The 22,144-nt window shown below is 35.6% G+C and overlaps 1 protein-coding gene across 2 annotated transcripts in view; it reads right to left on the reverse strand.

Annotated features, from left to right (window-relative positions):
* Window positions 1–22,144, reverse strand: part of Ctl2 (Choline transporter-like 2) — a 387,011-nt gene that overhangs the window by 100,389 nt on the left and 264,478 nt on the right. For both annotated transcript variants that reach the window (XM_090371991.1, XM_090371992.1), the window contains exons 17-18: window positions 21,658–21,887; window positions 5,127–5,255 (exon numbers count right to left, since the gene is read on the reverse strand). In XM_090371991.1, coding sequence (XP_090228117.1) covers window positions 5,127–5,255; window positions 21,658–21,887 — 359 coding nt within the window. The remainder of the gene's footprint in view (window positions 1–5,126; window positions 5,256–21,657; window positions 21,888–22,144) is intronic.

Here is a 22,144-nt window from a genome sequence, read left to right on the forward strand (position 1 = left end):
AAGAAAAATAGAAAAGAGTTCTTTACATATGTAAATTCTAGAAGGAAAGGGATGAATCAGATTGGTCTACTGGATATTGATGGTTCAACTGTTGATGATCTTGCTCAGGTGGCTAACAAACTAAATGAGTATTTTGCATCTACATTACATTTTCACATGAGGAGTTCTTCAGGAAGGGGAATGGCAGAGGTGAAGTAAACTTTGGCAGTGAGCTAGATGATTTTGTAATAACTGAGAGGAAAGTGGAGGAGAAATTGTTGAGGATAAACATAAAAAAGGCACCCGGGGTGGATGGGATCTATCCAGTTGTATTAAAGGAGGCAGCAAAGGAAGTAAGCAAACCCTTATCCATAATTATGAGAGCTTCCCTGGACTCAGGGGAGGTACCCATAGATTGGAGATGTGCAAATGTGAACCCAATTCAAAAAGGAGGATCAAAGGCTGAAACAAGTAATTATAGACCTGTGAGGTTTAACTTCTGTTCCAGGAAAATTAATGGAAACACTGGTTAAAGAAGCACTGCAGGATAATATAGACAAGACTTCAGTTATAGCTCGGACACAGCATGGTTTTGTTAAGGAAAAGTCTTGCCTGACCAACTTGATTGGATACTATGATGCAGTCACAAAAGAACTGGATGCAGGGAATAACTATGATATTATATATTTGGATCTTAGAAAGGCTTTTGATACTGTTGCACATGGAGCTGCACAAATTGGAGCAGTGTGGCATTGGTGGAAAATTGCTGCTATGGATAAAGGGATGGATGAAGGGGAGAAGATAGAGTGGTAATCAATGGATACGGCTCATCATATACTAATGTTATTAGTGGAGTCCCTCAGGGTTCAGCGTTGGGTCCATTGTTGTTTTCTGTATTTTTAATGGTATATCAAGCTTAATGTCCAAGTTTGCAGATGATACAAAGGTTGGCAGGGTTGTCCTTAACAACCCTGCCAACCTTTGTATCTGACAGTATGCTGCTGCAACAGGATCTGGAAAGGTTGAGCAAATTGGCTGAGAGGTGGCAAATGAAGTTTGACATTGGCAAATGTAAAGTACTACATATGGGAAACAGTAACCCCAGAGCAAAGTATCAACTTTGTGGTACTACACTGACAGTGGTAGAGAATGAAAATGATCTGGGGATAATTGTGCAGGCAGATATGAAGTTTTCTGAGCAGTGCAGACAGTCTGGAAGAGTATCTCATGGTGTCTTGTCAATGATATACAGGAATTTTTCTGGCAGGGATAAGGAGGTGATTATTCCCTTGTATAAGGCAATGGTCAGGCCACAACTTGAGTACTGTATACAGATCTGGAGGCCTGATTTCAAGAGCTGCTGGAACGAGTACAGAGAAGGGCAACAAGATTATTGATTGGAACAAAGTGTTGCTCTTACAAAGAAAGGCTTAAGTTTTGCAAATTACAGTGTCTGGAGACTAGGCACCGGCGAGGTGATCTAATAGAGGTTTATAAAGCCTTGAATGGTTTGAGCATGCTCAATGCTGATGGGATTCTTCCTCTTGCTCAGGATAATCACCTGAGAGGTCGTTATTGTTGGTGTAGAGGTTTTTTGGCACAAGGGTAGCTGAGGCCAAAATGTGCCTATTCAAATATTTAAAATGGTACCGAGTTTCCTTTATTTGTTATTAGATATATTCATAAAGTCTAATTTGTTTGAGATAAGCGAAAAGCTCATCCAGATTGGCATTGTTTCCCAATAGGTGGGTTAGTGATAAAGCTTCTTGCATTTGGGTCAGAGAAAGGAAGATAGTGTTTCTGATATGGGAATAATACGAACAATCTAACAGAATATGTCGAACTGTTAGTTGTGATGACCAATGCATACATACAGGAGAGTCACTGACCATGAGCAGGAACAAGTGGATCGGGTGGGTGGGTGTGCCCTATGCGCAACCTTGCCAGTATTATTTCTTCATGCCTGTTTTTCCTCAAGCTCGAGCTCCATATTTGTGCTTCTTGTTTAATTTCAAATAATTTATTGTTTGTCTGTGTCTTCCAAATATTTAACCATTGGTCCCTACAGATATGTCAGATATGTTTCAGGAAATCTATATATGGTACTTGTTAAGATAGAGGTGCGTTGCTCTTTGGGTGCTTGGCTGCCTGGTCTGCTGTTTCGTTACCTGTGATTCCAGCATGCCCTGGAATCCAACAGAAACTTATGGTATGATTCAGATTCCTCAAATGATTTAGACGAGACTGGATTTCTTTTACTACGGGATGTGGGGTTGAGAAATTGTTACTTACTGCGGAAAGCGCACTCATGGAGTCTGTATATATTAAACTATTAGTGTTGAGACAGATGTTGATATTGTATATAGCTAGGTGGATTTCATAAAGTTCTGCAGTATAACTGCTACATTCAGCTGGGAGAGATATAGATACTGTAAATGTGGGAAACCTGCTGCAGCACCTACGGCATCATCTGATTTTGAGCCATCAGTATATATTAAGCAGCTCTGCCCATTGCTAGCGGCATGTCCTTCGTGCAGTTGCTTGACAGCTTTCCATGGACTTTTTCCCCCATTGTTGAAAATAGGTGTCACAGTAAGGTGGGTTTGAGGACCAAGACAGATCAGATATTTTGGTTTCTTTCAGCATGTTTTCAAAATGAACATTCCAGCAATGCATCACCTGAGAGGGCATAAATTCAAATTGAGGAAAGACAGATGTAGGATAGATGTGCAGAAATTTGCCTTTAGCCAGCAGGTAGTTGGTTGGTGGAACAGACTTCCATCCCTTGTTGTGGAAGTTGATAGCCTAAATAAATTTAAAGCTCAGCTGGACAGGTATTTAGAACGAACAGAGGGGTGAAATGGGAGTGTTTTTTTTTTTTTTTTTTTTTTTTTTTTGCTCATGCTGCATAAGCTTGCTTTCTTGCATCATATGCCTCTACTAATGTTAACAGAAGCCAGCTGCAGTTGAACATTAAAATCGCCAATGAAATTTACCTCACTGTTAGGAAAGTTTCAAATAGAGGAAGTCAAAGAGTTCCAAGTGATTAGCGAAGTTTGGAAAATAATAGAGGCAAACAGATGAACTTAATTTGTACAACTGAGGTGAGCAGTTGTATCATCTGATAACTAGGATTCTGTCAGCAAAAGTATGTGGGTTTTGGCACACTGTAAGTGGAAACAGCATGACTGAGATCTTGTTTATTTGTGAAATGAATGAGGAAGTGTTTGGGAGGTTTAGATCTTTTTGCAGATAAGTTTGTTCTAGTTTGACCATTCATGTGTATTCAGAAGTAAGAAAAGTAGAAAAGGACATGCTGTATGAAGTAATGAAATTTTTGGATATAGCATACACATGGTAAGAATATACCCAGCTCCTTGGCAGAATGTGGCAATATCCCCTACATACACACTACATGGCCTCCTTTCAGTCACTATCTGGCAGAACAGAGGCAGCGAGATTATACACTAGCTGATCCGGAAACCTCCTAGAAATTTACCAATAGGTTTGGTCTGGTGGACTATCTAGCAGTCGGCCTGCGAACATTGTTTTAGAGCTGTACCCTTAAAGTGTTAGGAAGATTAGATCTTGCCATGATGTCCATCATAACCTCAAAAAACATCAATAATATTGCATGATAGGAGAGATGGTGGGAGGTGCCAAAACTTTGCTCTGGAGACTTAACACAGAATCCACCATTTCAAGCCTCTAATAAGCAAAGTGGTGGTAATGCACTGGATGATGAGTCATCGGCCACCCACACACACACATCTGTGGGTGCCACACGTCGACCCCTGCTAACATTGGTTCACACCTGGGTTCACCTCCATTGTCCTAGGTGCCATATTTTATCACTTGCACATGGGGGTTATACCCAGGGTTACTAACAGTCTCACTATCATGAAGATGCATAAAGAGAATTTGGCTGTCACAGATCAACCAGACTTTGCTGAATATAGGTACACTTGACTTGAGTGTCACTCAAATACCAATTCCATCTGCGTTTTAGGCTCGCGGGTAGCAAGCACTGCTTGGCATACCAAAGAAAATGCCTGTGGCAGCCTCAAGGACCAAGTTTGGCATGTGGGCTCCATTTTGGTGACCTCAGTATATAGAAAACCAATATGCCATGAAATGAATGTTCACAAATTATAAGTCAGCACGTGCCCTGGGACATCTGCATATATTACAACATGAGCATTATTTAGTTGAGCATGGTCCCACTGTGATTCTGCTAACAACGATGTTGAGATCAGGGCAGATTTGTCAAGGTGTGGTTTCCAGTTCCATCACATGGAGACAGGAGTGATGCCACTTAGTGATCAAATATTACAGAAAGCTTTATAAAAAGAAAATAAATAACTAATTACAAATAGCTTTATGGAAACTTATAAACAGCCAGTGGAGCATCAGCTATTTATAATAATTAGCATGCTAGATAATCAATGAGAGGTAGCTTGAATCACTACCTGGCACCTGAGCCCCTTATATTTGTGCATTCATGGGATTGACATTATAGCTGGTGTTCCACCCATGGAGAACTACAGCTTTTTTTCTCAGTCACCATTCTTGGTGGCAATAATATGCTTCACCTGATCTCTCATATTCCTACAAGTTTCACTTATGGAAATATTACCATAACTCTGACACTATATTCTGTATATAACATTGCAGTGTTTAATATATGGTGTAAACATGTTTATGTTGATAAGGATTACTCAGGTTTATAGATGAATCATTAAGCATTTGATGCACACCATGCATATTCTGATCCCATATTCATGATAGGGTGCTATACATTTGGAGTATTTTGATTATACTACATGTGCTGTACATTTCAGTTAACTATATCAGGAATTACAACTGAAAGACTGAAAAGGTTCCCCCACACACACTGAGAACTGTAGTGAGGAAATCTTCACTTCTGTTGATTAATATATTAATGAATAAATTTCAGCCGCAGAACTATTCCTCAGAATGATTTGAATATGATACCATACTTACTGTTTTTCTCATTGTGGTAATTCATTATGTATTTAAAGAAATGTCAGATTACAGAATACTAAATTAATAGATGCTATGCATTCTGTGATTCTTATGTTTCATAATACCACTTGATATATTTAAAAAGCAATAGGAATACTTACCATAGAATACACTTAGCAAATCTATTATCAAATTTCTTGCATTTCCTATCAATGTATTCAAGCATAAGTCGAATCATCCTTACTATGGCAATCAGCAATGAGCCAAAGGCTACAGAACCAAGGTGATATCTATTTAAAAAAGGAGAGGGGGGGTTACGAAATGTCAAAATCAGCATTTTTCAGCAGTAAAGGTCCAGATTATTTAAAAATATCATAATAAAAATATGAGATTAAAGGGTACATTCTACCTGAAAGGATAGCAATTAAATAGATATATTTTACTATAATAAACAGTTTCTCTTTATATTAGTAAAATATAAATTCTTCATATTAGTAAAAGGCAACTCCACTGTCCTACTGGAAAAATATTATTAGCTTAACCTGAGTCCTACAAATTCCAATCCCTTTATATTCATAATTTCTAAAACAAGTTATATAAATTTAAGTTTTTCACTACACACTGTTTCAGAAGCTATGAAGATATTCTGAATTAGCATACAAGGAAAATTTATGAATTATTAAGCCTTATAATTTTCAAGCACTTATAAATTTCAACTGAGCATAATGAACAGGCACAATGTGATTAAAAACAAAATTTTTAATTCCCAAAAACACAACAGTAAGGCAAGTGTATAAGTATTAATATCACTGAATACTTCAGAATGAAATAAAAGCATGCAGAAACCAGAGATTCAATAATGGAATCAGGAATTATTAAGATTGCAAGTCAGGTCTGAAGAAAGGTGAATAAAGCTAATCATACAAAATACAGCAAAATTTTATTTCCAGCAGTTTACATTTCTTTTGCCTGCACTTTAACAGCTGCAGTAAATGTGTATCCATTTGTTTCCAGAATCCTTTCTTCATTCGTTGTCAACAGAAGTAAATATATACAGTGGTGGACAAAAAAACTACATCATCTTAAAAAAAAGTAACATTTGTAGTGAAACGTATAAGATATTGTTTGATTACAGTCATTTTGACTGTCGCAAAGAAAAGGTATTGCATCAGATAATGCTTTTATTGCACCAGCCGTTTCTATAAATATGGTGCTGGAAGGGTATACATGCTCATTGGTATCCTGTTTTGCAGAGGTGTAAGCATGGCTCCATATGTTCAGTTGACACCAAGAAAAAAAACAGTGTAGCTGTTGCTCTGTTCCAGGAATGGCTTTCTATGCATGCTATCACTGATAAAATAGGCTGCCACCAGTCAACAGTATCCCGGGTGCTGAAATTAAAGTGTGAAACTGGTGATGTGTAGTGTAGAGAAGACCTGGATCAGGCCATAAGAGAGTGACTATGCCTTCCCAAAATCGATATTTGAAATGGCTGTGCCTTCATAATTGCTAGTGCTCCTGATCTAAACTGGACTTTGAGATGGCCTCTGGTGCTGAAACAAGTGCACGAACTATCCAAAGACAGCTTTTGGAATGTGGTCTGCATGCCTATCAGCCCAAGAAGAAGCCTTTTTGACCCAACAAATGAAGAAGAAGTGACTTGCTTAGGCTAAAACACGTTTCATGGACACAAGAGCAATGGGACATCGTCATTTTTTTTCTGGCGAATCAAAATTCAACCTGCATGGCTCGGATGGGAAGCAGTATGTCATAAGACAAAAATCAGGGTATACCATCCTGACTGCATAACACTGACTATAAAGTTCCCTACTGGTCAAAATGGTCTGAGGATGCATAACAAGCAAAGGGGTGGTGGGCAAATTAAGTTTATTAACAGAACAGTGAATACAGAAACCTATACTGCTATCTTGGAGAAGTGCCTGAAACCTGTTATTAGGTATCCCCACACAGACATCCAAAACTGCATTTTTCAAGCACTTTGCCACAGCAAAATTGGTAAGTTTTATGCTATTTAGATGAGTTTGTCTTCTTGTCTCACAAGGCTTAAAACATATTTACACCAATGTTTTCCCTCATTTTTCCCCCCTTAAGGTGCAGGCATACCTCAGAAATGCTGGAATTACAGTGTTGGACTGGCCCAGCAAGAGTCCAGATTTGAAAATTGCTGGTACATATTGTCTAAAATTGCTCAGAAGAAGCGAACAAGTAAGATTCAGCTGTAGGAGAGCATTGTAAGGGTGTGGTACCATGAAATTGGGCAACCGTATATCCAGAAGTTGATTAACTCTATACCACATTGTTGCAAGGCTGTAATTGCAGCTGCGAGGAGGACATACAAACATACATTTTATTTTTCTGATTTACAGTACATAATACTATTACGTTAACTTGTCATTTCAGTTTGTACACAGAAATTCAATAAAATGTATGCTTGGTTGTCATGATTCCATTTGCATGATTTCTAATATTTCCATTAATTACAAATTTTACCCTTTGGGAAGATATTTATGGCAATTAGGTATCCATTTGTTTCCAGAATCCTTTCTTCATTCATTGTCAACAGAAGTAAATGGTCTTTTTATCAGGTGGTCTTTTTATTGGATTTCATTCACAAAGATATATATCCAATTTAACGAATGTATTTCGAACATTTCTGCAATTCACAATGCAGCACAAAACACATTATTTGCAAAATTCACAAGTGATGCAGTTTTTTGTCCACTCTACACTTAAAGACTACGAAAGGACATTAGATCTATATATAAATTAATAATGGTGATAAAAATTTCAAACTATCTTTAAATGCAAACAATGTCACTGAAGACAAGATACAGAAGGTATGCAGTGGTGGAAAAAATTGTCACCAAAAGAAATAAAGAGAGAGATCTGTATATTACTTTGCCATGCTATATATATATATATATATATATATATATATATATATATACACACACACACACACACACACACACACACACACACACACACACTTGTAAGATAATAAGAAGTTAACCCCAATATTTTACATAGAAAACTTCTGTATGATACTCTCCAGAAATTAAAATGAAAAAAAAAAAAAAAAAAAAACCTCGAAAATCTTACATTACAGTAACAAATAATTAAAAATCATTTGAACACAATTAAAAATTAAGAAAATTAATTAAAAGAATTTAACGAAAAAATAGCAAAATGATTTTCCTTCCTGAAGCTGACAACGCTTTTCGACCATATGTCGTGATCAAAGGAATGAAAATTACTGAATAGGTGTGAGCATGAAACTTAAATAGGGATTATTTGTCTTCGTGCATGCTTCTGCACCTGGCAAAATTACCGAATAGGGGTGAGTATGAAACTTAAATAGGGATTTTGTCTTTGTGCATGCACATAAAAGCCCATGAATCAGAGATCAGATATGGCCTGCAAACATTAACAGAATTCTCGTGTAATTTAATTTTGATGGTTTCTGCAATTGATTAATTTCAGAAACCGTCACGAAGACAGGTGCAGAAACATGCACGAAGACAAATAATCCCTATTTAAGTTTCATGCTCACACCTATTCAGTAATTTTCATTCCTGTGATCATGACATATGGTCGAAAAGCGTTGTCAGCTTCAGGAAGAAAAATCATTTTGCTATTTTTTCGTTAAATTCTTTTAATTAATTTTCTTAATTTTTAATTGTGTTCATTTGATTTTTAATTATTTGTTACTGTAATGTAAGATTTTCGAGTTTTTTTTTTTTTTTTTTCATTTTAATTTCTGGAGAGTATCATACAGAAGTGTTCTATGTAAAATATTGGGGTTAACTTCTCTTATTATCTTACAAATTTGATATCAACGTAGAACGTATTGAGCATTACAGCTCTGGTCCATACTATCTATAACACACACACACACACACACACACACACACACACACACACACACACACACACACTGTTTAAATACTTACTTTGTTTAAATTTCAAACTGGGCATTTTGCTTTCTTTCAAACCTTCACTCATTTTTTCTTTGACAGAATTTATCAGTTTTATTTTAGCATAATTTGGCTTTTTACTTTCATTCATTTATTTTTGAATTTCTTTTGAATTTTAATCGTAATTCCTTCCTTTTTGGTCTCTGTCAGGTTGGCTATGATGTAAAGTTTTCATATGTATACATCATAACAGAAACAGAGACCTTGCTTATTGCTGTGGTTCCTTCGGTTTTGACTGCTGACCCCTTGAAGATGTATAATAATAAAATTAAGTATAATCTTATTACTTTCAGTTATTTTCATGTTAATTTTAATTTTATTATTAATTTTCAGGTAATCTACTTTTATTTATAAGTTAAATAAATAAATAAATAAATAAATATATATATATATATTTATTATACTGTGCCAGTTCACTATGCTATATATATATAGCATAGTGAACTGGCACATTATGAACAAAGTAGTTGATGCACCAAAAAAAATAAATCTCACGAATGTTAAAATTTATGTTAAATCATGATTCCCATTTGTTATTTAACTTGCTTAATTTTACAAGACTTCTTGACTACCATTACCTTCTTGACATATCAAAGTACTACCATTGAGACAATATATACCAAGGTTCAGAGTTTTTGCCAATATTGAAGGATATCTGAAATTCTTTTCTCATAATACTATCAGTTATTCTTGCAATTACTGATGGATCTATCAGGCCATAAAATAAGAAATTACAAGGAGCAAAGTTCACTGGACTTTGCTCCCTGTAACTTTTTCTGCTAAAAAGCCAATTGCAGCAGTCCACCCACAGCCATTTTGTGTGGTACTACACTGACAGTGGTAGAGAACTAAAAGGACCTGGGGGTAATTGTGCAGACAGATATGAAGTTTTCTGAGCAGTGCAGATGGTCTGCAAGAGTAGCCCATAGTGTCTTGTCAATGATATACAGGAATTTTTCTAGCAGGGATAAGGAGATGATTATCCCCTTGTGTAAGGGGATTATCCCCTATTGAATACACCATGAATTGTCAAACTAATACAGCATGCTATCTGTGAAAAGATCTAACCTTCAAAACACATCTTAATTCATTTCACAAATATACGTGGTCTCAATTCTAATCTCAACGATGTCCATTTCCACTTGAAGTCTGCCAAACCCCATGTACTTTTCCTGACAGAATCTCAGTTATCGGTTGATTCAACTACTGCTCATCTCAGATGCCTAAATTATTCGCTGTATAATTCCTTTCACCTCACAGGTGGTACTTCTGCATATGTCCGTTCTGATATTCCCTGTCAGAGACTTGGTAATTTGGAATCTCCTCTCTTCGATCTTCTCTGGCTTAAAATCTTTCTACCTCATTGTGTCAAATTCATCTGTTGTTTCTACTGTTCTCCGAACTCCACTAATCACTTGGAGCTCTTTGACTTCCTATCTTTGCAACTTGACTCTCTCCAGTCCAACTTTCCTAACAGTGAGGTAATTTTCCTCGGTGATTTTAATGTTCACAACTCCAGCTGGCTTCCGTTTTCTAGTCGCACCGACACAGCTGGTCGAGATGTTGAGGCTTTTGCAATTACTAATGACCTTGCACAGATTGTTCATTTACCTACAAGAATACCGGACAATCCTAATCATACAGCCAACACGCTTGTTCTTTTTCTCACAAACAACCCTTCTAAGTAAATGGTCGAAGTGAGAGGTCCTTTAGGCACTTCAGATCACAACTTGGTGATTGTCTCTTCTCCAATGGAGCCTTTATCTCGTGGCTATTCCCAACCTCATATTGTCTGGCATTACAAGAATGCAAAATGGGATGACCTGCGAGATTTCTTTTCTTCTTTTCCTTAGTTGGATTAGTGTTTCAAAACTTCTGATGTTAACATTTGCTCAGATCGTGTCAGTGATATTATTCTTGCAGGAATGGAATCCTTTATCCCACACTCATTAAAATCTCGTTCTGTATCTAAACCTTGGTTTTCCAATAAATGTGCTAAGGCTGTTCAAGGGAACAATGTTGCATATCGTAATTGGGTCCACTGTTGTTTTGTATATTTATCAATGATATTGATGAAGGTATATTAGGCTTAGTGTCGAAGTTTGCAGATGATACAAAGGTTGGCAGGGTTGTTAATGACAGTAATGGCAGTGTGCTACTGCAACAGGATCTAGAAAATTTGGGTAGATGGGCTAAGAAGTGGCAACTAAAGTTTAACCTTGACAAATGCAAAGTACTGCATATGGGTAGACGTAACCCCAGAGAAACGTACCAACTGCGTGGTACTACACTTAAGGTGGTAGAAAATGAAAAAGACCTGGGAGTAATCGTGCAGTCAGATATGAAGTTTTCTGAATAATGCAAACACGCTGCCAGGGCAAGTTATGGAGTTTTGTCAATGATATATAGGAATTTTACCAGCAGGAAAAAGGAGGTGATTGTCCCTCTGTATAAGGCAATGGTCAGACCACGCCTTGAGTACTGCATACAGGTCTGGAGACCTCATTTGAGGAAGGATGTAGATTTGCATGAGCGTGTACAGAGAAGGGCAACAAGATTGGTGAGGGGAATGAAGGGATCCTCTTACCAAGAGAGGCTTAAGTTCTGCAAATTGCGGTGGCTGGAGACTAGGCACCTGCACGATGATCTGATTGAGGTGTATAAGGCCTCGAATGGGTTGAGCACACTGAATTCTGATGGGATCCTTCCACTTGTTCAGATTACGAACCTAAGGAGACAGAAATTCAAATTAAGAAACGACAGATGTAGAATAGATGTGCGGAAATTTGCCTTTATCCAGCAGGTGGTTAATTGCTGGAAGAAACTTCCATCTGTCGTTGTGGAAGTTGATAGGCTGAATAAATTTAAGAAAGAACTGGACAGAAATTTGGAGGGAATGGTGTGATTTTTTTTTTTTTTTTTTGGCTGATGCTACATAAGCTCATATACTTACTTTCTTGCATCACATGCCACTACTACTACTAACTATATCAGATGAAACAACTGATTTCAAACCCCAAGTGTTACTAAACAACAATAAGTGCAAAGGGGCTGCAGACGCTTTGGATTGCATGGTACGAGAATATACATGCTTCTGCAACACTAATCGTTGGCCATTGGCAATATTTTTCCAAATTCTGAATTTGACAGCAGTCAATGAATTTGTTCAGTACACAAAGAAATACAAAGATTAAGAAAGAGGTAAAACTTTTAGAAAACTACTATTCTTTGAAGAATTAGGAATGAATTACGTAACACCGCTAATAGCTGAGCATTCTCAAGAAAAGCTACCCAAATACATTAAAAATGCTATTAGTATGATTTTGGAAACTGAGAATGCCGGGGGAAAACATCAATGCAGGAACCATGTGTGGCAAAATAAAACAGGTGGAACTGGTGCCAAATGCAGTCGCTGTACTGTGTGCACAAGGAACCTTTATAAGAAAACCATGAAAAATGTATAAGTGTAATCGATTTGTTTGCAGGAACCATGCCACTGTAATAAAGTCAACAATATGCCAATCATGCAATAACCAGAACAACTAATTTCAATTCAGTGGAATGCCTACTGAAACTAGTTAATGTTACAGAACTATTTCATTACCAGTATTTAACTTAGCAACTATGTTTAATTTTTTATGTGTTATTTCTACTAATAAATATTTATGTAGCTTTTCGTATTGCATTTTATTTCGTATATTTAATAAATAGAAAATATTTATTGCTGGGGTCACTAAATGACCCCGCCTGGTTATATCTTTGACGTGGTCATTGGAAGGTTAACTAAAAGCATAACTTCACCCATCCTCCTGTCTGTCCATCACAGTGTGTGTGTGTGTGTTTCTGCTGTCTTGGCTGAAATTGGACTGACCAGGGCTTGTCTTTTTGGAGGAAATGGGGCTCTCGCAATGAGTTGGTTTGTTGCAGCAACAATGTTGAAGACTGTCTGAAAGATGCTGCTGGATGAACAAATTAAATAAAAAGACTATCATCCTAAATGGAAATAAACAACTGAGGAAACTTTTGTTTTCCTTATGATAACTGTGTCAAATACAAGCTAGCTGACCATACAGCTCCCTGCATTGTACAGGACAATGGTCTTGTGTTATCAGTTCATCTTGTCTTACTTAGGAATTCATACAAGAACTAATCAGGCATCTCTCATATTGTGAGAGATGCCCGATTCATAACTGGGTTGTCACTGTTTCAACACCAGGGTACCATCCACCAAAGAGAGGCCGAAAAGCCTCGAAACAGTGCCATCTGGGCAGTGGTTTCCACCAAGAATAAGTAACAATAGTCTTCTCCACTGGTGAAGCGTTACTCCTTCGAGGTAGTGCAATATCATGGCAACTTGTTGTGAAGGTATTCACAATATGAGATATAATTCAAACAGTGTCAATTCATCTACCTTGGTAGTTTACTATGTATAAAAGTGATGCAATTGGACTAACTCAAATGTCATTAAAAGTGATCTTTTAATGACATTTGAGTCATTTAATTCATATGTACATAAGTTATGAAGAGTAAATAAAAAAAAATCGGTCAACTACTGAGTGCCAGATACTCGGGATGAGGGGTCTATAGTCACGAATAGTCATTAGTGTAGTATCTCAAATAGAGAGCTTTATGGGTAACCGAAAAAAATTTCTAGTACCCTGGCTTGGTTTAAAACTGAGGAACTAGCAAAAACATTGTCTATTTGAGTCTTTCCAGTTGTTGTGAATAAGAATGGTAGAAGTGACTGGCAGGTGAGGGCCGTGCAAGACTCCACGCAGGCACCTCCCCACCACCGCCTCACATTGGCTCTCTGTGAGTACTTCCTTGCCAGGACAAATCCAGTTATGAAAATTGTTAAAAAATACTTCTCGTTGCAAAATTTATAAATGACCTTTATAGAATTATTAACTATGTAGCAACCTTTTTGTCACTGAAAGGAGAGTTACTTAGTAAAAAGAAGCGCACTATCGAAGTGCAATAAAAAATTAGTTTTTTAATTTAACACAAAAAATAAATGATAGATTTGAATCTGAATAGTTTTGCCTTTATAAGCATCGAATAATGCATAGTTGAGCTCTTTCCAACGGTGTATAATAAGCTATAGGTTGTCAACAACATTTTTGTCCCCGCCTCCACATTTTATCCCCCATTTCTCAGACAAATTTTTGTCAACAACGATCAATATGGCGTTATGTTGGCCCACATGATGTACAAACCCATGCAAAATTTCAAGTCAATAGGCTTAGTGGTTCCAGAGATACAATGCTGTGACAGACAGACAACCAAGTGATATTATAAGGATCCTTCGTTAGACTATGGACCCTAAAAATGAATAAAAAATTATTTAAAATGTTTGAAAATTGTTCCACCTCTACAGGTTCATTTATCAACATTTGATGGAACTAATTAATGCTGATTAGCAGAAAGAACAAAACCGTGACAAACTTCATTTTTAGCTGGGACATTGCAAGCTAGAGATAGCCATCTATATCATATGCACTGAGTGGCCAGAGATGATACTAGCCAATCAAAGAAAAATTGGAAAGTAGACCATAAGATGAAAGCTTGTTTAGAAGCTTTCATCTTGTCTAAAGGCTCTGAAAGCTTTAGAAATGTGAAAAGCAACTGCTTGAGTGTCTGCTAACTTTTCTATGGAATTTGGCCACAGAACAGTAACCTAAGCCCAAGATATCACCAATGGATCAACTCATGTACAGTGGAACCCCCGTTTTATGATATTAATTTGTTCCAGAGACACCATCGTATCGTGAAAATATCGTAATGTGAACCCAATAACACACTGTTTTTTAATAATTCGTTCCAAGAAGTTGAAATTTTCGCCATATAACTAAGCTATTTATCTCTGTAAAAGAGGCCTGTTTCGTCTGTATTAAAGACTTGTTGAGGATGGTAACCCTCCTTCTCAACAAGTTCTTGAAACTACACCTTAAAGTTTTCAGCTGCTTCCTGATCAGCACTGTAAGCCTCTCCATGCCTTATGACACTTTTAATATCGAACCTTTTTCTAAAACAATCGAACCAACCTTTGCTGGCTTTAAAGTCCCCATATCATGTATCACTAGCTGAAGGTGTTTTAGTCTTTAAATCCTCAAAAATCTGCTTTGCACGTTCACAAATGTATTGTCCAGGAACTGTATCACCCTTCAATTGTTGTTCTTTTATCCATAGCAACAAAAGCCTTTCCATTTCGTCCAGGAACTGTATCACCCTTCAATTGTTGTTCTTTTATCCACAGCAACAAAAGCCTTTCCATTTCTACAATCAGTTCTCTGCCATTTTGGACTGTGTTAGATTCATCACTTACTTTAAGGTTTTCTTTTTGTTTCACTATGGTAGAAATGGCTGACCGTGAAAAACCATATTCACGCAAACAAATTTTAGCACCACCATCAAGTTTTTTCACTATTTTTTGTTTAATTTTAACTGAAATTTTCTTCTTACTGCACTGTTTAAGGGCTATATTATGCAGTGTTGTACGTTCAAGAATTCAATACAGTAAATTTATGGAAAGTAAGCACAAAAAAAAAAAAAAAAAACACACTTGAACTAAAGGATACGAAAACAAAATATGTGCCCAACACGTTTACAGATGCTGCTATTGGCTGAGACAAAGGACCACGTGGTCCGGTCAGAGACACTCGTAAGCCATTGTATAGCTAAATAAGTAGCCACTAGTGATCACTGGTTAGTAGAATCAGCCGCTCAAATCATTAAAGTGCACTACACTTTCGCTGTTTATTGCTGTTTTGTTATAAGAATGAATTTTGAATGCATTTGTGATATTTTTCTAAGGTATGTTTCTGGAGCTGTTAGCGTAAGCTTTTAAAATGGGTAGTATTTTAAATTACTTTTGCGATAACCAATAACTGGAATTCTGTGGGTTTTTACCTTACAGTATTATGGTGAAATATGTTTCCCCTTCATTGAAATCATATAAAAAACAAAAATAAATTTTCAGAATCTTCTCTTCGTTCCTATTTTTTAAGTTCCATTCAATAGAATTAATTAATTAAAATAGAATTAAAATTCAATTCGCAAACGTGATGACAATATCCCGTGCTTACTACATATTGTATAGTGAAAGGAATTTTATTATGGAGAGTCCATTGTAAAGTGATTTGATCTTATAGTGAACCCATCGTAAAGCAAGGGGGTCCACTGTATATTATAATTACTTTCTCTCATTAAATTAAAATTCTATCTATCACAGTAGTGTGCTAATGATAGCACACTACATTCCACCTTCAGAATCCTTGTTCTGAAACAAACAGCTTCAATTTCACAAATAACCATCACCACCATCCTTCGAATGCTGAACCTACAAGTAATTCATTCTTCAATAAGGAAAAGTAAAAATGAAATTCATCAATCCAAATAAGGAAATAGGAACCAAAAACATAGAGCTGCAGAGATAACCATGAAACAGTTGTATGAATTGAACTATCAGGTAATTGAAGTTTGAAAATCATATCACTTGGAACAAGACTGTTGGCAAAGTGGTTAGATCCCATTTTGATTTTCAAAAAATTCTGATTCCATAGATAAATCGTCAAATGTAAAATGTCTGTTCAGCATTCCATCACATTGAAGTATGATATATCAGGGCTACCCAAGCACCCTTGGGTTGCACATCCACCAGCTTCAATCCTGTCCATCAAACCATGAGGGTAGTGATACTGCAGATTAAGACAATATGGATGTATATTTTTTCATTTTGAACTAGTACATAAATTAAACACACACAGACAGACAGACAGAGAGAGAGACAGATCAAAAAGTAATGCACTAGAAGCTGTAACCTCATTATCTGAGCTATCGTAACCATACTTCACATACATAAATGCAATCTTTCAAATTTGTGAAAATAGCACTTAACGTAAGAGCCACTCACCACACTCACTTGCATTTTCTCCAGAATTCTTTACAGTGAATGCACTTTGGCAAAAAATCAGGAGGCTGATGATTATGTTAGAAATGAGGTCCGTATCATTCTTATCACTCTCAAACACTCTACCATGCAGGTAGGGTGTTTGAAAGTAATACTACAAAAAAAAAAAAAAAAAACTGATGGAGCAAGGTGAGGGCTATAGTGTGGATGAGGCATCATGCTCAACCCCAGCTGGGCGATCTTTGACAGTGTCTTCTGTGCTGTGTGCAACCTTGCATTATCCTGATGAAAATTGATGCCCTGCCAATTCAGTTTAGGTCTTTTGGTTTTCAGAGCTCGATTAAGCATTATCAGGGAAAAACAGCGTCCTTCTGTTTTTCCAAGAAATCAATAAAAACTAAGCCATTCTGAACCCAGAAGAAAGTGGCCATAAGTTTTGTCAATGATTTGGAAAATTTTCCCCATGCTTTTTTGTTTACAGGTGCCCCATTTCATGGATTGTTGTTTGCTTTGAGGATCATAATGGAAGAGCCATATTTCAACCCCTTTAAAGCACTCAGGACTGCCAGCACCAAACCTCTCCAGAAGATCTTCACAGACCTCTTTCCTTGTAGCCATCATCTCTTGTACAGATTTTTCTGTACCCCAGTCTGTTGATGATGATGATGATGGTTAAAACACTTCCTTTTGACTTTTTCACAGTGTATCACTTGTTTGGTGGTTATGCACCTGCCATTTCAAATGACTTCTTCATTTTCATTGTGACAGGTGCTGGGCTTTCAGCTCTCGGTTTGTCCTTCATGTCAAAATCATCTTCCCAAAACCAGTAGAACCACCTCTGGACATTACTTCAATCAACTGTCTGGTCGCCACAGACTGCCAAGAGTTTTCAATGGATTGATGTGGCTGACTTATCACTCGATTTGAACAGGAAACCCCCACCACAGACCTATGCCGGAAATGACTGTTACCTTGTTCATCCATATCTTCTGATCTAAAAACACCAGAAAAAACGATATAGATGTGTTAATGAGTAATTGGTAGTACAACAAGTGTGCATCATAAATTCCTCCTTCCTTATGCATGTGTGAGTAATTGCACACTACTTATTGTACATAGTTTAAAACTAAACTACCTTCTAGGTAGTTTAGTTTTAAGTGTCTAGATTAGTATATACTTAGCATTGGTGATTAAATCTTTTTAAACCTAGGCATATATGTTGCCACTAACAACACACATAAAACTGTTAGTCCGCACCATTAGGGTAAAAATTCCTGAAATGCAACCATATTGTACCTGCATCTGCTTCATGAAATCATATCCATAATAAATTATATAGGATCCATTACAAAGAAATAAAGTCAAATCAAGAGTATATAATTGTTAATTGTAACAATAGCATTAATGGCACATATCAGTAGCACATTTCTAACAATCAATAATAAATAGGATTATTTGGTTATAATAATAAAACTATATATAATAAAGTATGAATTATGCTATCTGTATCCCCCATCCTGCTAATAACTACAGAGACAACAGTCTGAAATATATATATATATATTTTTTAAATTTAGAATTAAGATATTTTACCCATCTGCTCATCACCAATTAACAGAATGCATATAGTATGCCTTATGCCTTAAATTCTATCCTTTCAATAAATTACGATGCCACACACAATGAGAAGTAATGATGTGCTGCATGGGTATCGCAGAAAAAATAAGATCGCAGATGACTCGTTAAATCCTAATACAGGTCATGTAGCATTCAATGCCCCCAGCCAACAAATGATCAATATTATACCTCACAGTGTTAATGGAAATAAAACCTTCTCATATATAGCAGATGTTTTTGCCTGTATTAAACAGCAGGGCCAATTAAAATTTACTAAATGCAAGAGTAAACTATATATGACATATTCCTACATGCACAATATGCATGACACTACAGAGGATAACATTCCTGTTTTTTGCCATATGCAAAATGCTATATATATATATATATATATATATATATATCATAGGTTGCAAGGACTGTGAGATACAATATGTTGGACAATCAAGCATGGAATTGCATTTAAGATTAAACTTACACAGTTCACAGATTAAAAAATATGAAAACAGGCTTGCCAATGGCAATATAACAAAAGATACAGATAAATTCACCAATGAGATTGAATTAAAGCACTTCCAAACACACAAGTTTACTAATATAATCACAGCAACTAACTATATATGGCGCCTCCATAGCCAGGAGGGCAGGAGCAGCAGTGCGTAGCATACACTTCTTGATTAGACCAGGGTTCGAGCCCGTGCCCACCAAATACGGAGGATGCGGAAAGGTCAGGGAATGACCACCGCATATCCCCGGAGCAATATGGCCTTAGTTGCTAATGCTCCTAAAAACCAAACAACAAACAAACTAACTAAATAAGAAAACACAGTTACATGGGAAATCATGGAAGTCCTGTTCATACTGCACTATAAATCACTTTATCCTTATGGGCTGACCATTAGGATTAATGGCAGGAACTTCACTTACAACATCTCCAAACAATGCACTTACGTTCTATAACAGCCATGTGAGGCTGTATCAAACCATGTGAGGGCAAGGCACTAAAAAATAAAATTTACTAAGGTTAGACAAGAATATAATAGCTGCATCAGAGCAAGTTCCCTAAAGCCTTAAAGTTTGAGATACTGCTCACAGAATGGGATAGTGATCCCATTAATAATATCAAATCTATACATAACTTTCTCTTCACACTAAAACACAGTAAAGTGCAAGCTTTTAGAAAAATATGCATGCAATACATGTTTAGAAACTTGAACCTAAAGCATCTAATAGAAGACATTATTAAATTTAAATTAGGGTACAATAGCCCCGAAATTAAAAATAAATAATTTAGTATAATAATATCAAAATCACATATTTAACCACACAGATCCAAAAAGATATTATTGATAAAACCTTAAAATATTTGTCTATTAGCAAAATTAACATAGAAATTAGACATCATAATATTACCTATATGTAATTACAAAAACACTAGATTTCCCTTGTTTCTGCAGAGAAACCAAATGTTAAAAATTTATGGATCCACATTACAAGCACATATTGACAGGCGACCTTAACATAGTTGAGGATTATACATTGAGAGATATCATGCAAAACGGAATGATATTTAGGCCTAACACCCATTCAGATCTAGGTTAGCATCCAAAGCCCTATTAGAATGAATCTATTATAGTTTTCATACAAATTAGCCTATAAATACACTCATGGAAGCATTTCAAATGTGGATTAATACCACCATGAATTACATTATGGTTGGCTTTAAAAAATAATATACAGTACCACACAAACTACAAACGATATAGTATAAAAAGTTTAAATAAGCATATTAAAGAAATGCAAAATAAATTTGTTGTCACTAGTTAAGGTAAAGCTAATAACAACTTCAGCATAGTTTGCAAGAAATTATATTTGGATATATTAAAAAATGAACTGAATGATAGCAAAACCTATAACTTAACCAATACTGCTTCCAGCATTGATAACACAAGATTTCCATTCCAAAATTCCAATTACATCATGTAGAAATATCTACATTAAAAAACCCAAGTAAAAAATTGGAGACAAAACTAAACTTAATTATCACTAACTAATTTTATTTTTGACAACAGAAATGTTTTAGAATACATCAAGCAAAATAACATTAGGAAAGTATATAATACCTTTGACTTCAAAAATCTATTCAACAGTATTTCACACACTAATCTAAATGTAGCATTACAATACTATTTTGAAGAGTTTCAGGAGATTTTAGGTTGTAGTAAACACTACTGGTTCAATCTTGTATCATTATGTTTGCTTAATAGTTATATACAAGTGGACAATAATATTTATGTGCAAAGTAGAGTTATAGCAATGGGAGTGGTAAACAATTAAAAATTAACATTATGTCATAAATAATCATAAAATTTATATTTTTGGCCATATTAAATATGAAATTAATTAAAATTAGTAAAACTGTTATTGGGACAACAAAAAAGTATGTGTCAGCAATTAATTTCGCTTGGCTATCAATCTTGTATCATTATGTTTGCTTAATAGTTATATACAAGTGGACAATAAATTATAGTAAACAATTAAAAATTAACGTTATGTCATAAATAATCATAAAATTTATATTTTTGGCCATATTAAATATGAAATTAATTAAAATTAGTAAAATTGTTATTGGGTCAACAAAAAAGGGTATGCATCAGCAATTAATTTTGCTTGGCTATCAATCTGTTCAGCAGATGAGCAGCAGAGAGATGGCCATATGGATGAATGAATCTTTTTTCTTTTTGTTAATACTAGGTAGTTTAGTTTTAAGTGTCTTGATTAGTATATATTTAACAATGGTGATTTAAGTCTTTTTTAAAACTAGTCATATATGTTGCCACTAACATACTAAAATTGTTATTTAGCATCATTAGGCTAAAAATGCCCGAAATACAACTATATTACACGAAATCAAATCCATAATATAATACATAGGATCTAATATAAAGAAATAAAGTCAAATCACGTGTGCATAATGTATAACTGCTAACTGTAACAATAGCATTAATGCCACATATGAATAGCACATTCCTAATAATCCATAATAAATAGGATTTTTGATTGTAATAAAAATATATATAATAGTGTGTGTGTGTGTGTGTACACAGATATAGATAATTAAAAAAGTGCACACACAGGCACATGAATGTATGTAGAATATTTTCTTACCGAATACATCTCCATGTTCCTACAACTATTGCACATTTTGGAATATCATGTGGCTTATTATAAGTCCAATAATATGCAGCAAAAGCTCCAGCAAGGGAAACTTGGCCAACTCCTACAATAAAAAACAGTGCCCACAGCAATCCAAACAAGTTGTAGATCTGTGCCCGAAACAAATTGTTATCTCCAGCATAATCCACAAAAGAACACACTGCATTTTCATACTCTTTGTCCTTGATTAGAAATTATAAAAAAAAAGAAAGAAATTAGTGCAAATAATAAATCAATTCAGAAGTAAATTAATAATTAAAAATCAGTCTTTTTTTTTTATCTACCTTGGTTAAGCAAAAGATAAAACAAGGCAAAAATCTACTTAAAAATAAGCATGCATATTAATTCAGCATCATCATCATAAAAGAACTTTTTAAGAAGTTACTCATAAAATGAAGATAAATCATGATGCAGTTTGTTGCAAAAAATACTTTGAATG

This window comes from Mastigoproctus giganteus, chromosome 4, assembly GCF_048544385.1.
Source record: "Mastigoproctus giganteus isolate SK-2022 chromosome 4, ASM4854438v1, whole genome shotgun sequence".
NCBI lineage: Eukaryota > Metazoa > Arthropoda > Arachnida > Uropygi > Thelyphonidae > Mastigoproctus > Mastigoproctus giganteus.